At 37.4% G+C, this 19194-nt stretch overlaps 2 protein-coding genes across 25 annotated transcripts in view; one reads left to right on the top strand and one right to left on the bottom strand.

The window, feature by feature from the left end:
- Window positions 1-1513: 1513 nt before the first annotated feature.
- Window positions 1514-15489, bottom strand: LOC113071123 (cip1-interacting zinc finger protein-like). Of its 11 annotated transcripts, none has more exons than XM_026244539.1 (16): window positions 14962-15489; window positions 13671-13972; window positions 13282-13379; window positions 12758-12924; window positions 12253-12346; window positions 10963-11041; window positions 10808-10872; window positions 9561-9619; window positions 9315-9485; window positions 9060-9190; window positions 6297-6447; window positions 6107-6220; window positions 3798-3911; window positions 3565-3643; window positions 2871-2992; window positions 1514-2034 (listed from the first exon to the last, which is right to left on the bottom strand). In XM_026244539.1, the coding sequence occupies exons 2-16, from the start codon at window positions 13805-13807 to the stop codon at window positions 1804-1806; spliced, it is 1812 nt and encodes a 603-aa protein (XP_026100324.1). In that variant the 5' UTR covers window positions 13808-13972; window positions 14962-15489; the 3' UTR covers window positions 1514-1803. The 11 variants fall into 11 exon arrangements, with proteins under 11 accessions (XP_026100324.1, XP_026100285.1, XP_026100299.1 ...); XM_026244500.1 differs by having other exon boundaries at window positions 10963-11044; window positions 13671-13918; XM_026244514.1 differs by having other exon boundaries at window positions 10963-11044; window positions 13671-13826.
- Window positions 15490-15839: 350 nt separating this feature from the next.
- LOC113071072 (dynamin-1-like) overlaps window positions 15840-19194 on the top strand; it is a 48360-nt gene continuing 45005 nt past the window's right edge. For 8 of the 14 annotated variants that reach the window (XR_003280023.1, XR_003280030.1, XR_003280029.1 and 5 more), the window contains exon 1: window positions 15842-16184. Coding sequence is in view for 3 of the 14 variants with exons in the window: in XM_026244474.1 (XP_026100259.1) it covers window positions 16024-16184 (161 nt within the window). In the remaining 11 variants the exon portion in view is untranslated. Of the gene's footprint in view, window positions 16185-19194 lie in introns of all 14 variants that reach the window. The other 6 variants (XR_003280028.1, XR_003280037.1, XR_003280027.1 and 3 more) reach the window with 2 other exon arrangements.

The following is a 19194-nucleotide window of genomic DNA, read 5'->3' as shown; positions in this document are numbered from 1 at the left end:
AAAAACAAAAACCTAAAACTATGTAAACTTGTATAAAAAGAAAAACTGCAAGAAATGAGAATAAAATAAACTAAATGAAAAATATAAACATATTTAAAATATAAACTTTAACTTAAGACGAAAACAGAAATCAAAAATATATATGAAAAAAAAAATGTATAAAAATCCAAAATATTTTAATAACTAGCAGCAAAATAACACTGATACGGTAAAAACTATTTTAAATAAACATTTCTGTTTTTCTGCCAAATCACATTCAGTTCATAAATAACTCAAAAGCTCTCATAATCATCAAATATTTTAATAGAAATAAAAAAAGAGAGCCAAATGCAGTAAACATTGAACACCCGTGAAGTTCAGCAGCTATAAAACACTGTCCGGCTCTGATCCGGCCGTCAGTCTGAGATCAGCTTGCCTTAAACCAAGTCTTGCTCTTTCAGACATCATCAGAGTCCAGGATCAACATCGTAAACCGGCCTGACGTGGTCTGCTAGTCTTAGCCGGTCTTGCTAACCCGTCTACTGGGAACCAGTGTGAAACGTTTGAGCAGAAACCTGTCATTTCCAGCATTATTAAAGTCATCGAATGAAGACTCAGCAGCAACAACAAACAGTTTGGAGAAATACACACGACCTGCTCGCGTTTCATCATGCAAACAGGAAGTGGATTTCTGGAGCTGGTTCTGATCGAGTCGGTCAGTGCACAGATTTCTGCCGATATTCCAGTGTACAACAAAATAATACATTATAAATCACAAACACCATCCAGAACTAATGCCATAATAACCAGCGCTGCTCTGAGCCAAGAACAGCAGCAAGAAACAATGATCGCACAAAACCACGTCCAGCTCACATCTCACGCCCAAACACAAAGAAGAAACTAAGCTTCAAAATAAAGCATATTTAGGTTCCATCAATACTTTCTGAGTTGTGATTTACTTGCTAATTATGCACATTTATATATATATAATATTATATATCATTTTTCACATTACAGTAAGTGAGAATCGTGGAGGATATGTGCAATTATCATTCAAAACATAATTAAATGATAATTGATAATTAAATCTTTGAAGTCTTAAAAATTATTGTTTTGGAATATCTATTACATTTACAATTCGAATCATAATTATGCATGTAAAAAATATATATTACATATATAATTGTTTAAAATGTTTATATAGATAGATAGACAAATATCAATTATCAAATATTTCAATCCTTTAAATCCTAATTTTATTTTAAAGCAAAATATTCAGCATATATATATATATATATATATATATATATATATATATATATATATATATATATAATTATGCATATAAAAAATGTAGATAAAGTTACATATATAAAATAATGTGTCATTATAATTTATTTTACTATATTTATTTACATGCATTATTTTATATATGTAATTATATTGATAATGAATTATAATTAAATATGTACTTACATATATAAAATAATAAATGTAAAAATATATCTATATAAATACATTTAAGTATGTATATAAATATATATATATAATATCTCTCTATATATCTATATATCTGTATTATAATGCCAAACAGAGCTATTTCAGGTCTATTTAAGGATTAAATAATTTATTGTTTATGACACATCTCGTTGGTTTTGGGCTGAAGTCTGTGCTGGACGTGTTGATGTTGTGCTCCGGCGGCGTATCCCATCATTCCTTCTGTACAAACAGGGCAAGAGTGTGTGTCACCCTCCCGTCTGAACACACGGTCTACGGCGGGTGCTTTCACTAGGGTCCTCTGAGGCTGATCCAGCTCTGTGTGTCTCAGCGTCGTCTTCCTCCTCGTCCTCGTCTCTGAGCAGGAGTCCGGCCCCGGATCGGCTCTCTGGCCTCGTCTTCTTCCTGTGTGAGCGTCTCCACTTCCTGTCTGCCGCAGGACTGTAGGGTCTGTGGGGCTGGATCTGGATCTGGACTGATGTGGTCTGCTGGTTCTCCTGAGGTCGAGCCCGAGTCTTCCTGTTTCTTTAAGGCTTTATAACGCTGCACAAACACAAGCTTCAACACCACTGCTCAGGTCTGGCGCTTCTCTAAAGCTTATTTATGAAGGAATAAACTAATAAGATTTCACACATTATGGGGAAGAGCTGCTTTTAATGAGTAGTTTGTAGCTACTTAAATAGGATATTTAATACAGTGTAACTGTTAACTAAAACTGAGTAAAAGAAAGAGTCAACAAAAATGTGAAGCTATTTGAAAATATAAACAAAACAAAAATAAATTAAGAATAAATGTAATATCTAAAAATCTATACATCAAAAAAAAAAAGAGACAAAAACATAACCAAAATTTAAATATTTAAACAAAATAAAAACTAATTCAAAACCTTAAATACTATAATAGTATAGAAATAATGCTAAATAACACTGATTCTAGAAAATATTTTTTATTATACTGAAACAGGACGATTTAGACAAAAATAAAACTGAATATGAATGTAAATATAAAAAAAAAAAAAAAAAAAAAATTAGACCAAAAAGACTTTTAAAAATGTAAACAAAATTAGAAGCTAATTGAAATATAAAAAAACTATCTAAAAAAAATACTAAAATGTAAACTAAAATTAAAAAACGAAAATAAAATTATTTTATATAAAATTATTATAAATAATGCTAAAATAACACTGATTCCAGAAAAAAAACTGAATTAAACTGAAACAGGACGATTTAGACAAAATATTAATAAATCCAAATAAGCAAATTTACGAAATGAACTGAAAATAAATGATAAAATGTATAAAGCATTTAATAAATACATAATATATACATATATACATATATATATATATATATATATATATACACACACACATACATCTGTCAGCTTCAGCATACCTTGAGATTCCTGAAGTGTGTGAGCGTCTTGCAGTGTGTGTGTCGAGCCGCAGACTCGTAGTGATAGAACTGATCACAGAGACGACAGATGAAGCCTGCGACGGGAACCACGAAACTCGAGCCTGCCGCAGACACAGAGTCACATGATCAGATTAATGTCATCAACATCAGCGTTTGGACAGAAGACGAATATAGTGAAAAACTCTCTCAATCTGAGCAATGACAGGCAACGCCTGTGAATACAAGAATATTACGAGTTTTTAATGGACCATGTTGAGATATAGAGTTAAAAACATGCAGAAAAATTGCAGTTCACTGTATTTTCATTTTTGAAGTGTTTCCAATAATATTTCAAGCAATTAAAAACCATCATGGTGAACAGTGCGCATCTGAAGTGGAATAATGCAGTATTTATCGGCTCTAAGATATCGGCCAAATTCTCTTATCGGTTCGATAACAATAACAGAAAAATCTATATGGTGGCTGACTTATCGACAAATAACAACCATTCCCTGCCATTAAGCATTAAATTGGGTAGAGCCAGGATTTTTTGGATTGGATTCGTTTGAAAGAAGAAAAGTCATATACACCTCGGATGCCTTGAGGGCGAGTAAACCATGGGGTAATTTTCCTTTTTGGGTGAACTGTACCTTTAAACTTTTATTGTTTTGATGCTTTTTTGCTGATAACCCACCGTACACAGTGTCTGAATCAAACTCCTCATCTTCACTCAGATCCTCCAGTGTGACCTCCATCTGCGCAGCCACACCCTCCTACAGGAGAGAGAGAGAGAGAGAGAGAGAGGGAGAGAGAAAGAGAGAGAGGGAGAGAGAGAGAGAGAGAGAGAGAGAGAGAGAGAGAAAGATGATGAGAGAGAATCAGGTGAGCTCAGCACCGCACATGCAGAAAACACAGAGACACGCTCACCTTCCCGTTCTCTTCTTCCTCTCTCTCGTCGTCGCTGCATTCTTCGTCCTCTTCACCCAGAAACATGTCTGTGTTGAGCTGATGTGTGCAGTCTTTGCCCGACTCCTTCCACAGCTGCTTCCACACAAACACAACAACAGCATTCGCACCAGGCTGTCAATCAGCATCATCATTTTAATGTGATTTTGGTTTAATTTTATATAGTTAATGTTTCAGCAATCTTCTTGTTTGTTTTTGTCTTTTTTTTATTAGTTTTTAAAATATATATATTTTTTTTAAATATTTCTTTTAAATAGATCTATATAATTTTTACTTTTTACTCGTTTTAATTGATTTGAATTTTAGATATTTAGTTACTTCAAATTAAACTAAATGAAAATGAGAAATTATGTTATTTTAGCATTTAATTAAATTATAAATTAACTAATTATTTTGGCATTTATTTTAGTTTAACTAACAATTTTTTTACAGAGTTTTAGTTAACTATCATAACCTTGCTACATAAAACAACTGTGACACATTTACACAGACGATGCAATATCTAAAAAAAAAAGTGTATTCTTAAATTTATTCTACACCTGGGTTAATATAGCCAAGTAAAGCTAAAATTTAAATTAAAATTAATACATAAAAAAATAAAAAATAATTTAAACAAAAAGTTATCTGATATAAAATATATATTTTAAATAATAATAAAAAATAAAAATTATAATTAAAATATTTCAGCTAGTTGCCAATAATAATAATATATTTTTTTAAATATTATTATTAACATATTTAATGCTAGTCACTTGCCAATCACGCTAAATACATGCTAGTCACTTGCCAATCACGCTAAATACATGCTAGTTACTTGCCAATCACGCTAAATACATGCTAGTCACTTGCCAATCACGCTAAATACATACTAATCACTTGCCAATCATGCTAATTACATGCTAGTCATGCTAATTACATGCTTGTCACTTGTTAATCAGGCTAACAACAAGCTAGAGAAATGCTAGTCACTTGCCAATCATGTTAAATACATGCTAGTCACTTGCCAATCATGCTAAATACATGCTAGTCACTTGTTAATCATGATAATTACACGCTAGTCACTTGCTAATCATGCTAAAACATGCTTGTTACTTGTTAATCATGCTAAAACATGCTAGTTACTTGCTAGTCATGCTAGCAACATGGTAGAGAAATGCTAGTCATGCTAGCAACATGCTAGTCACATGTTAATCATGCTAATTACATGGTAATCACTTGCTAGTCATGCTAGTCACTTGCTAGTCATGCTATCAACATGCTAGTCATGTTAGCAATATGCTAGTCAAATGCTAATCATGCTAATAACATGCTAGTCACTTGCTAGTCATGCTAGCAACATGCTTGTCATGTTAGCAACATGCTAGTCACTTGCTAATAATGCTAATTACATGCTAGTTACTCGCTAATCATGCTAATTACATGCTAGTCACTTGTTAATCACGTTAAAAACATGCTAGTAACTCTTGCTAATCATGATAACAACATGCTAGAGACAATGCTAGTCACTTGTTTATCATTCCAATTATATGTTAGTCACTTGCTAATCACGCTAACAACATGCTAGTCACTTGCTTGTCATGCTAGCAGCATGTCAGTCATACTAGCAACATACTAGTCACTTGCTAATCATGTTAACAACATGCTCCAGAAATGCTAGTCACTTGCTAATCATGCTAATTACATGCTAGTCGCTTGCTAATAATGTTAACAACATGCTAGAGACATGCTAGTCACTTGCTAGTCATCCTGGTAACATGCTAGCTTCAAACTTTCTGGCTAGGCTTTTTGAGGCCAACTTAAAGTTTGACCACAAACTTTACTATCTAGTTTAACTTGATGTACTATAATAAAAAAAATCATGATAATGAATGAAAATATACAGACATAAAAAGAAGGACTACTAAAAATAACATCAAGACTTCTAAAACTTAAAATGAGTGTAATTAGTGTAGGATTTCACTTCAAAATTTCACAAATACTGACAAAGAAATGGCAAGTAACGCAATTAATTAAATGAGAATTTTACAATGTAATGCAATGTAATTTTTGGTAAACATATTCTAATAATACTTCTTTTGACTTGGACTAATTATTATTTGTTTTTACAGAGTAGTGCACTGTCTGTCCTATAGACTGCGATTGAAAGCACATTTCCACAAACACAATTTTTATCCATTTTCAAAAACCAAAGGATGAGTTCAAATAAGATTCTGTGGAAAATGCATGTCGCAGACGCCGTACACGAACGAGACACTTGTCAACGAGCTCACCTGCTGGACTCGCTGCTGGTGCTCCGGCGACTGCATGTGCTCCACGAACTCTCTGTGTGTCCTGAAGTGCAGCTTACAGACGGTGCAGCTGGAGCTGGACGAGCGGACACAGTGCTGCACACACACATCTCCATCAGCTTGAGCTTCAGGAGCTCCCATGCATTCAGACGAGTCCTGAGCGTGCGTTCACCTTGTGCTCCTTGGTTGTGCGGTGCTCCGTGACGCTGCTGGTGAAGTGTGTCTGACAGGTGGAGCACCATCTCTGCAGACCCGGCCTCTTCTCACTGCGACAGAACAGAACACCACATGAGAGCACACGCTCACTTATACGAGTCGTGCAGCTTAATGTGTGTGCGTTTCAGGAAAGATAGAAAGAAACATGTGTTGTTTATTTTCTGGAACATTAACCAGAATAATCAATTTTCAGTGAATGGGTGCCGTCAGAATGAGAGTCTGATAAAAACATCACAATAATCCACAGCACTCCAGTCCATCAGTGAACATCTGGAGAAGACAAAACCTGAGACACATCCAGCATTAAGATGATTTTAACTAGGGATGCACCGAATGTTCGGCAACCGAAATTAAAGTAAGTAAAAAGGCCGAATAAATTTTTGCCGAACAATGACGTTTTTAATGACGCAATCAAATAACCCGCGTAGAGTGATAGGCGCGCGCTTTATGCAGCAAACATGTCAGCAGTGTGGAAACACTTTAAAAAGTGTCAGATAAAGATGCAAAAACGGCCGTTTGCAGACATTGTTCTGGATTTGGGAAAGCCGCTAGGTGATGGAGATGGTCAGGTGATGCACAGCGCAGGAGATGAAAACAGCTCAGAGAGTAAACTGGCTCTAACTACAGATGAGCCGCGCACAGTCTGGCTGTCTGACATGCTCGATGAGATCCTCCAAGAGAATAACCCATTTGCAAGACAGAGGACAAGCTCGACTGCTCAACAGTTAGATGGGCAGTGTTGTGCCTGAACGCGTTCATTGAACGATAGTTCATGAACTCGTTCATATTTTGGGCGAACGTGAACTGAACGTGCTGTATTACTGCCTGATGAACGTTACTGTCAACTCGTTCATTCTGGTGTCTGTGAACGGCACGCTCTCTCAGGTTAACTTCGTTCAATAGGGTGCCAGATTTCTATAGAGCCTTCCTGGCGAAAGCCCGGCTTAAACACACCGTAAACGGGTCTTAATATGTAGCGGAAAAACACCCAATCTGGCAACACCAGCCACCAGTGGCGCACAGTCGTCCGCCGCATGCGCGACGCGTCATCAAAAAAAAAAAAGGCGACAGCAGCATGTAGCAAGAAGGTGTATGATCATTTAAAATATTTTTTTATGATGTTTATGACAATGTCGGTGAGAATGGGAGACAAAGCATTAAAGCAACAATGGGGGAATGCTGTCCCCTCAATCCTAATGTAAACCCTGGTTGGATAAGGATTCAAAATTGGATATTATATGAAGATGAAATCTGAGCATAGCTTCATTGTTAAAACTGATAAAATAATTGCTGTCTGTGATTCTATATGGGCTGTGGCAATAATTGTGAAAAATAATAGCTCGCAGCAACATATGGAAAAAAAGAACTATGAACTAGTTCATTTTTGAAACTTAGTGAACTTAGTTCAAAATTTTGTAGTTTGAACTATGAACTGAACTAGTTCATTTTAAAATTTGTGAATTGAACTTTGAACTAGTTCATGTAGAAAGTGAACTTTCCCAACACTGTAGATGGGTATCTCTCAGAAGTCCCCATCCCCAGGAGCAATAACCCTCTCGAATTTTGGAAGACAAATCAAGGCCGCTTTCCTGACCTGGCGCAGATGGCACGCAGGTAGGCTCCTTGTATGGGAAATTAATTTAAGATTTTATTTATATTTTGGATTATGGTAACACTTTAGAAGTAGTTTCTATTTTTAACATTAACTAACAATGAAAAACCCTTATTAAAAGCATTTATTAATCTTAATGTTAACATTTACTAATACAGTATTAAAATTAAGTATCACATTTGTAATTTCTGAATTAAAAAGTATCAAAAGTGGTAGGCCTATTTGTTAAAATTGTTAATGCACTTATACTAACATGAACTAAATATTTTTTATTATCTTACATTAACGAAGATTAATAAATACCATAACAAATGTATTGCTCATTGTTAGTTAATGCAATAATGTTAACAAACATTGTAAAGTGTTACTACCTATATTTTATATGTATTTTGTGAAAATTCTGAACTATTTTCAGTGTAGTAAAATAGTAGGCCTACACTGGGTTTCAACCATTTTATTATCTTGAAGACATTGTTCGTTTTGAAATGAGCAACTGTCAGAAAACTGCAATAAAATTTTCAACTATTCTGCAGGTACTTCTCTGCTCCATGCACACGCACCAACAGTGAGAGACTGTTTAGTGCTGCATCTCATGTCCATACCTGCAAACTCAGAAGGACTGAAAAAGGTGACAGATTGGCAAAATAAATGGAAAAAATGCAAAACACCGCGTTCGGTATTCGGCCTTCGGCCTTTGGCCAAGCATTTCATTATTATTCGGCTTCGGCTTCGGCCAAGAATTTCATTTCGGTGCATCCCTAATTTTAACACTTCCTCCGGTGAAAGATCTCTCACATATTAGTTTAGATCTGTTTAAACGCTGCTTGATCTGAGCAGATTTCTCTCCTGATTCAGAGCAGAACACTGTTTCACTGGAGGAAGTGTTATTATGGATTATAGACTCTATGTGTTTGAGTTAAAATCATCTTAATGCTGGATGTGTTTCAGCTTTTGTCTTCTCCAGATGTTCACTGATGGACTGGAGTGCTGTGGATTATTGTGATGTTTTTATCAGACTCTCATTCTGACGGCACCCATTCACTGCAGAGCAAGTGACACATTGCTACACTTCTCCAGATCTGAGGAAACCCTCTGAGGATCTCTGACCCGTCTCTGTGAGCTCCGTGCAGGGTCTCCTGGACTCGCGGCAGCAGCGTGACGAGACATGCGTTGCTCATGTGCTGGATCTCCATCATCTTCTGCTGGTGCGTCAGGCCGTTCATATGGCTCTGGAAACTCTGCACGCACAAGATTTCAACTTTACATTGATGCACGATGGGAACAAAAGCACTAGTCACAATGCATGTGAACTCTATGCTGCTGATATATCAGGTCATGATAACAACTACAGAGTGAACGTACTTGCTGGTTATGGCAAGTGATGTTGCAAATATAGCAGAAGAACCTGTCGGTGTGTTTGAGCTCCTCAGCGGTGTCTGAGCTCTCCCTGATCTCCGAGACTGAATCAGAGACTGCGACGGCGTCTGGACTCTCACTAATCTGCTGCTCGATGCCTTCAGTGCTCTCAACCTGCTGATGAGAAACAAACACGCATCTTAACGGAGTGCTTCTCCAGTAGACACAGCTCATCTGAGGACTGGTACAGACCTGTGTCGCTGGACTCTGTTCGTCTGCTTCAGCGGTCAGCGCTCGCTCCAGAGTGACCTCTGAAACACAGAAGGGAATCCATCCGCACTAATGACACTTATTCATCTAGAAAAGCTTAGCAGAGTTATTATAATAACAGTTACAGTAATATATATTTGTTTCTGACCCAATGAGCATTTCGCTGTCCAGTGGTCACGATTTAAATCTGCAATATCTGTATTTATCATCGAGATTTAATCATTTTTGACTTTTCAGTGCAACTTAAATCTCTTTTATGGCAGTTTGATTTGGTAAAGAAAACCTGCACACCTGAATATAAGGCATTTCTCACTTGAGTTTAATCATTTTTTGTATTTAAATGATTATACACAAAATGAATATTAGTAATTAAGATGGATGTGGTTTGGAACTGCTTAAATGTGCTTGGAAACAAAAATATAAGCAGAATATCAAAATGCATAATTATGTACGCGCTATATTGTGCTTGGAAACAAAAATATAAGCAGAATATCAAAATGCATAATTATGTACGCGCTATATTGTGCTTGGAAACAAAAATATAAGCAGAATATCAAAATGCATAATTATGTACGCGCTATATTGTGCTTGGAAACAAAAATATAAGCAGAATATCAAAATGCATAATTATGTACGCGCTATATATATATATATATATATTTTTTTTTTTTTTTTTTATATATATAGTTATTACAGTTAAAAACCATTAAAAAGTGACTTGAAATAAAATTAAATAAGATATAATATAATAATATATAAAATAGCTGCTAGTTGCCAAGATCACGTTTTTCATTTTCATTTAATTTAAGTTGATGTACTAAAATATATATATATATATTTTTTACTTAAAATGTAATAAAGAGCACATAGACATAAAAAACAAATAGAAATGACCAAAACAAAAATCACAAAAACTTTAAAATGTAACAAAAAAAAAAACATGACATTTTTAAATAAAATATAAATTTATACTAAAATAACCTGCTTACAATTTTGCGGGTCAAATAATATTTTTACTGAAGAATTGGTGTTAAAACTGATGTGCATTAACAAAAGAAAAAACCTTCCTCCATTGTTATGGCACTACTGCAACCACATTTCTGTTTTTCTTTTTTAAAAATTGAGGGAGCAATGATTTTTAGGTTGACAGCAGGTCACAGATGTGATAGATGATGAAACTCAAGAATATTCCCTCGGTCAGCTTCTGATGAAGGTGAAACCCTCGGTACCTGCAGGATCTGGGCTCTTATATTGAGCGCTTCGAGCTGATTCGGTCTCCACAGGCTCTTCTGACCTGCACAAACACACAAACTGCATTAATACAGACTCACAGCACACTGAACAGATCAATCTGACACACACAGACAGATGGAAAGTCACTGACTCTTGTGTTTTGTGTTTCTTGGCCTCTGGTTCATCGGGCTGCTCTGAAGACTCCTGACATCCAGCAGCGGACGCTTCATCTGCTGTTCACATCAACACACAAATCACACTCCTCGTCTCATTTCTGCCTTTAAAACTCAATCATTCTGGTGTACAGGACAGATTATAATAGCTTGCAACATTGTATTGCGTCTGTTCTGTTAAACAGAGTCCTGAAATGTTACATTGGTTTATTTGACTTGATTTGATTATTGTTTTCCTAATGAATGTTGTTCAGCTGCTTTGACGAGTTCAAAAATAGCAATAAATATTTTCCATCACATACACTTTTTCAGGGGAAAAGATTATATATTTATATATTTGGCTTTAATGCATTTATCCAAATAACAAATGCTTTGATTTTAATGACATATACATATTATATATATATATATATATATATATAGACACACACACACACACACACACACACACACACACTACCGGTCAATAATTTGGGATCCATTAGAACTGTAATGTTTTAATGTCTTGCAAAATGTTATTACAATATAAAATAACGGTTTCTATTTTAATAACTTTTAATATATAATTTATTTCTGTGATGCTCCGCTGTATTTCCAGCATCATTCCTCCAGTCTTCAGTGTCACGTGATCTTCAGAAATCAGAATAATATGATGATTTATTATTAGAATGATCAACAGTTGCCAAATTTATTATTATTATTATTTTGGAAACTGCAATACTTTTCTTCAGGATTCTTTGATGAATAAAAAGTAAAAAAGAACAGCATTTAATCAAAATATAAATCTTTTCTAACGATATAAATCTTTGCTATCACTTCTTAACAATTTAACACATCCTTTATTTATTAAAAAAAGAAAGAATAAAAATTTACTGACCCCAAACTTTTGAGCAGTAGTGTTACTGTTTGCTTTAAATGCTTTTAAAATATTTAATCGGTTTTGAAAAATGACCGATAACCATGAAAAAAAGCTCAATATCGGTGCCGATAATCGGTTAACAAAAGATTATAAATGACTCCCTAAAGCAAAAATGCTAGGAAATGCATATTTTGTTCAGAAAGCGTGATGTGCTCCAGCAAATCTGACACTATTTTTGGAATAAGCATCTCAAAATGACTAAGAAACAAGTCCTGGATTTCATTCAGCAGATGTGAAGTTATCGTTAGCTTTCAGGAAACAGGTGTTTTGTAGAGTTATTAAAAACATTCAACTTTTGTGACGCTTACATGATTTCTGAATATATCTGGTTTATGCTTCTTCTGAATACCTCTTCTGCTGCTGGGTTCTGATTGGCTGTCGCTGCTGCCCGCAGATTTCTGCTCGTTTTCCCTCTTCCTGTCCGGCTGACGAGCCTGAAACTCCTGTGTGTTTCAAATAATATACACCACAATAGATTATTTATTTGTTTAAATGTGATTCATGTACACTGCCAGTAAAACATTTGGGATCCGAAGGATTTTCTGAAAGTCTCTTCCTCTCAGCAAAGCTGCATTTATTTGATCAAAAATACAGTAAAAATTGTGAAATATTTTTATAATGTAAATCATCTGTTTACTGTGTGAATCTGTGTTAAAGTGTAATTTATTTCTGTGATGCTCCGCTGTATTTTCAGCATCATTCCTCCAGTCTTCAGAGTCACATGATCTTCAGAAATCAGAATAATATGATGATTTATTATCAAATGATTTCTGAAGATCACGTGACACTGAAGAGTAGAGTAATGATGCTGAAAATACAACATATTTGCGTGCCGAGGTTTAATACACACTCACGTTGGTGTAATAGCGCGCGTGAGGCGTGAAGTGGCGCTGGAAGCCCATGTGTGGGGTCTTGATGGCGGCTCCCATCGGGACGGGCCCCAGAAGAGACGCTCTGGACCCCGCAGGGAAGAACTGAGGAAACTGCTGGCCGCTCATCCCAAAGCCACGCATGCCTCCCGCTTCAGGTCACAGGTCACAGGTCACAGGTCACACCACGAGAGGACAACACGGGTGAAACACATGCAACTCATGTCTACAGCGCTTCTCTGACACGCAAATCATAAACATGCTTCATATTTAGGTAAAAATTAATGTAATGAGAATCACCACAAAGAATTATGGGAATTACAAATAAACTCACGATTGACTCGCAGAAATATTACAGATTAAAAATAACTTCACTGGATAAATCTGGAACATTTTACTTTGATTTTATGCATTATTAAAGTGTAATTGTTTCTAGTGTAGCTTGCACTACGACCCTGAAGAGAGTTCTCTCACACACGCTCTGTGTGTGTGTGTGTGTGTGTGTGTACCCTGCATCTGCTGCATCAGCAGCGCCCCCTGCAGCACGGGGTTAGGAGCGATGATGGTCGGTGTGGAGGAGCACAGGTTCACCATTCGAGCAGGAGACCTGAACAACACAAACACACGGGATATGAACACTAATGCAGTACAGGTCAAAGTTAGGGATCATCAAGGCTGCATTTATTTGATTAAAAATACAGAAAACCGCAATCTTGCAAAATGTTATTACAATATAAAATTATGGTTTCTATTTTAATATCCTTTAAAATATAATTTATTTCTGTGATGCAAAGCTGAATTTCCTTCATTATTACTGCAGAATAAAGGGCCACTACTACTGTAGTATAGTATATATATAATACTATTATATTAGCATGCACTGAGTCTGAGCGAGTACCGTGTGTGTGTGATGTGACGGGCAGGTGGAGCTGGAGGAGGCGGAGTCTGCTGCTGAAACAGCTGCTGCAGCTGTCGGAGATGCTGATGAAACTGATGCTGATGAAACTGATGCTGATGCTGGTGAGGGTTGAACATCCTGACGTCCGACTTCAACCTGAGACAAAACCCTCTTTAACCTTCACAGAGCACTACATCACTTCACAGACGCTTGTCTCCAGTCAGGAGCATGAGCAGTGCAGAACAGCTCTGAGAGATTCACACAGGGGAACGGAAGAGTGAGGCCTTTGGTTCTATACGCTTCTGAAATGAAGATTAGGCAAGATTTTGCATTAGTAATAATAACTTTATACCAGATCATTTTTTTTTACAAATTGCTTATGATTACAAATAAAATATAACATGATGTGAATATCTACTAGGAAAGCCTATTTCCAAAACAAAATAAACAACAACAAAATGTTATTGCATATTTCTCACAACTGTGTGTTTAGATCTCTCAATTATGGCTTTTTTTCCAGAATTGCAGGACACAAACACAGAATAGTAAGATATACACAATTTTGTTTTCCATCTTAAAAATCTGTTTTTGGTAATTGTGATGTTTTTTATTTATTTATTCTTTTTTTATTGTCAGTTTCTCTCTTGATTTTTATTTATTTACTTTCTTTAATTGTGGATTTATCTCTTGATTTTTTTGTATTTATTCATGTTTTATTGTAAGTTTATCTCTTGATTTTTTTTGTATTTATTCATGTTTTATTGTAAGTTTAACTCTTGATTGTTTTAAATATACATTTTTTATTTGTTTCTATCAGAACTCCAAATTGTGAGATAAAAACGTAATTATTAAATTATTAAAATATGTAATATATTTATGTATTTATTTATATGCAATCACAAAAAAACATTTTTAATTTGTTTTTATTAATTAATTAATTCGGTGGCATGATTGGGCTTCCAAACATATAGCATCTGATTTCACATTCTGTCTTCAGATTTTATTGAAACGACCTTTAAATTATTTGCTTATTTCAGAAAAAAGAGATTACCCAATCATAACAGGAGTCATTTACATATTTAAACCAAAAAATAAAACCAGCTTATTTAGTGGAAAAGGTAAAAAAAGAGGGTGAAATGGCAAACAAAATATAAATACGAAACGTTTTGTGCATTAAACGACGGCTAACATTGAACAACAAGAGTAAAGCTCATAAAAGCTCAATATTAAAGAATACAGACAGTAATAAACAGACGAGTTCAATGAAGATTAACAACTAAACTAGACTAACCCTCAGCTTTTCCAGCTACGAAACAATCCAAAGCACCTAAACAACAGCCCGTGTCTCAAATCCTGGTCGACTTTATAGACAACACCCTAGATATAAATCAAACCCTTCAGTTGTTCCCTCAGGTGTTGTCTAGATAGGGCCTCAGCAGCTTTGGGACGCGGCCGAGATCTTTATCTGTAAGAGCTAGCTAGCTTTCGCTATTCACGACAACAACCCAAACCTCTCACAGCAACCAGCTCCTGAACTCTGGAGTCTATTAATCAACAGAGTACAATCTACTCACGAGCTCTGCGAAGAATTATGAGGTTAAAGCGGAGAAACGAGCGAAAACTTCTTCTGACACATTAGCGGCGCGCTAGCTGCACACTTGCCGGTGTTGTGATGAGCGTCGACGGCGGCGGCTCGACACACAGCGCCCCCTGCAGGACTGGAGGAGCGACTGCGCGTTACCGCTCAACCAGTCTGGTGTCTTTATTCGTTTGTTTTGTTTGTTTGTCGCACAGCCTGTGTGCTCTGTAGGGAAACTTTTCAGTCCCCCTTGAATCCTTCAGCATTTTTATTTCTGACACAATTCTAATTCTAATGAAAAAACAAACAAGCTTTCATCCTACTACATGAACCTCAGATGAAACTGTTTTTAAAATAGTTTTCCTTTTTGATTTTATGATATTCATTAATTTATTTTGTGCTCTGTGATTTTGTACTGGGTTATTAATATTTAAGGTTTCTCCATGTGTTTAGTAAACAATTAAATAAAACAATTAAAAATAAAGGAAATAAACACGATGTAATATATATATATATAATTATGATTTTTATGTGCAATGATGAAACTTTCAAAAGTGCGCCGACTAGCGACAGAGCGCGGCACTGCTGCGGGACCTCGTGTGCGCGCGTGTGTGTGCGCGCTCTGAGAAAAGCAGCTCATCATCTCAGAGGGACCGCAGAGAGAGAGAAAGAGAGAGAGAGAGAAAGAGAGAGATCCAGAATAATAAATGCTGAAATAAAGCAGCCGGAACCGCAGTTTCTCCGGTGCAGCTCGAGCAGACCCGGTGTGTCGCGATGGGGAACCGGGGGATGGAGGACCTGATCCCGCTGGTCAACCGAATGCAGGATGCGTTCGCCGCCATCGGACAGAACGCGAACCTGGACCTGCCGCAGATCGCGGTGGTGGGCGGACAGAGCGCCGGGAAAAGCTCCGTGCTCGAGAACTTCGTGGGGAAGTGAGTCATCCGTTTATTAAAACATTAACACACAATATTCATAACAACGCATAATGCAAATGCATGCATTAATCTTGTATTCCGGCTCAGTCACAACCCCCATCATGCCTCCTCAATGATATGTAAAGGTCATCGTGAGGATCCTGATTATAACCTTTAAATGTTATTGAGACATGATGGAGGACCATTTGCTGCAATGCTGAAAACCACCAGAGATGTTCACAACAACACATCTAAATCTCCTTTACAAAATCCTCCTCGATTGACATGTACAGTGTATTCTTATTAGTGCATCATCATCATTTGTGTTTCTGTGTTTCTTTTAATAATAATTATAATAATGCACAGTGTCATTAAGGTGAAAACCTATAATATAGAAACATGGTAAGCTATGATTCTGTGATGTAAAGGCGTGTGAAACATGGACGCTGCTGGGATTGTTTACTAGAGCTGTAGATTCAACCTGAGCGGAGCTTCTGATGAAACCACACAGATCTGCCCTGAACAACCATCATCTGCCCATGACGCACAAGCTCTCTAATGTTTCAGTTGTCAGTAGAAAGAAAGCATTTGATTTCATGACTAAAATATAGAAGCTCAACACAAACTGCATTCCTTGTTAGTAGTGTTTGTTAAATAAGTCACTGTATGTTTTTGTGTGTGAGTACAGCAACGGTGCTTCAAACCTGAAGAATTCCAGAGAGTCTGTGTTTTGTTGTTAATTAGTGATCAGATACCACTGAAAAAACCTCTCAACAGCCATCTAGCAACACCTTAGCAACCCACAACATCCCTAGCAACCCATAACATCTCAGAAACACCCTAGCAACCTTCAACATCTCAGCGATACCCTAGCAACCCAGAACATCTCAGCGACACCCTAGCAACCTACAATATCTCAGCATCACCTTAGCTACCCAGAACATCCCTAGCAACCCTCAACATCTCAGCGATACCCTAGCAACCCAGAACATCTCAGCGACACCCTAGCAACCTACAATATCTCAGCAACACCTTAGCAACCCAGAACATCCCTAGCAACCCTCAACATCTCAGCGATACCCTAGCAACCCAGAACATCACAGCGACACCCTAGCAACCTACAATATCTCAGCAACACCTTAGCAACCAAGAACATCCCTAGCAACCCTCTACATCTCAGCGACACCCTAGCAACCCAGAACATCGCAGCAACACCCTAGCAACCCAGAACATCTCAGCGACACCCTAGCAACCTACAATATCTCAGCAACTCTTAGCAACCCAGAACATCCCTAGCAACCTACAACATCTCAGCAACACCCTAGCAACCAAGAACATTTCAGTGACACCATAGCAACCCAGAACATCTCAGCGATACCCTAGCAACCCAGAACATCTCAGCGACACCCTAGCAACCTACAATATCTCAGCAACACCTGGCAACCCAGAACATCCCTAGCAACCCTCAACATCTCAGCGACACCCTAGCAACCCACAACATCTCAGCGACACCCTAGCAACCTACAATATCTCAGCAACACCTAGCAACCCAGAACATCCCTAGCAACCCTCAACATCTCAGCGATACCCTAGCAACCCTCTACATCTCAGCGACACCCTAGCAACCTACAATATCCCAGCAACACCTTAGCAACCAAGAACATCCCTAGCAACCCTCAACATCTCAGCGACACCCTAGCAACCTACAATATCTCAGCAACACCTTAGCAACCAAGAACATCCCTAGCAACCCTCTACATCTCAGCGACACCCTAGCAACCTACAATATCTCAGCAACACCTTAGCAACCAAGAACATCCCTAGCAACCCTCTACATCTCAGCGACACCCTAGCAACCCAGAACATCACAGCAACACCCTAGCAACCCAGAACATCTCAGCGACACCCTAGCAACCTACAATATCTCAGCAACTCTTAGCAACCCAGAACATCCCTAGCAACCTACAACATCTCAGCAACACCCTAGCAACCAAGAACATTTCAGTGACACCATAGCAACCCAGAACATCTCAGCGATACCCTAGCAACCCAGAACATCTCAGCGACACCCTAGCAACCTACAATATCTCAGCAACACCTTAGCAACCAAGAACATCCCTAGCAACCCTCTACATCTCAGCGACACCCTAGCAACCCAGAACATCGCAGCAACACCCTAGCAACCCACAACATCTCAGCGACACCCTAGCAACCTACAATATCTCAGCAACTCTTAGCAACCCAGAACATCCCTAGCAACCTACAACATCTCAGCAACACCCTAGCAACCAAGAACATTTCAGTGACACCATAGCAACCCAGAACATCTCAGCGATACCCTAGCAACCTACAATATCTCAGCAACTCTTAGCAACCCAGAACATCCCTAGCAACCTACAACATCTCAGCAACACCCTAGCAACCTACATCTCAGCAACACCCTAGCAACCAAGAACATCCCTAGCAACCTACATCTCAGCAACACCCTAGCAACCCGGATCATCCCTAGCAACACTCAACATCTCAGCAACACCCTAGCAACCCAGACCACATATCTAATATAGATATATCCATAAAAGATCTAATCATGGAGCACAAATTGAGGAAAGGGCAAAATGGTAAAAGCCCTGTGAAGTCAGTTCTTCATGTTGACTCAGTACATTGCACACTTGTGTCACTTCAAAACAGCAGAAAAAACGGTAATAGACTGTTTGTTATTTTATATTTCACGAAGCTTTGTCTCATTTTACTTTGAAGCGTGAACAATTCCTCAGGGACGTCCCTGTAAACAGTTCTGATATAAACGACACACACAAGACTAGATCTTTTCTGTGCTTTTCTGTGCTCTCGCTGCATGATTCAGCAACTGTAGCTGCGGAGGCTGATGTGTGCAGCGCTGATGCTCTCAGACACAACACACATAACTCAACCATTGTACAGTAAACTGCAAAAGTGGAATATGATCTCCTTTGGTTCTGTTTAAGAGATTTAATTAACTCGATCTCTTCACAATGTTTACAACTATAAA

Source organism: Carassius auratus, chromosome 5 (genome assembly GCF_003368295.1).
Source record: "Carassius auratus strain Wakin chromosome 5, ASM336829v1, whole genome shotgun sequence".
Lineage (NCBI taxonomy): Eukaryota > Metazoa > Chordata > Actinopteri > Cypriniformes > Cyprinidae > Carassius > Carassius auratus.
Note: the sequence above shows the minus strand (reverse complement) of the source record. Positions and strands in the feature narration are given on the sequence as shown.

Excerpts from the sequence above, each read along its gene's own strand:
- LOC113071123 (XM_026244500.1), bottom strand. The coding sequence starts at position 13,807 with ATGTTCAACCCTCACCAGCATCAGCATCAGTTTCATCAGCATCAGTTT. Across the intron at positions 12,347-12,757 it reads ACGCGCGCTATTACACCAAC|GAGTTTCAGGCTCGTCAGCC; the intron begins GTGAGTGTGTAT and ends TGAAACACACAG. Across the intron at positions 2,993-3,564 it reads TGATTCAGACACTGTGTACG|GCTCGAGTTTCGTGGTTCCC; the intron begins GTGGGTTATCAG and ends TGTCTGCGGCAG.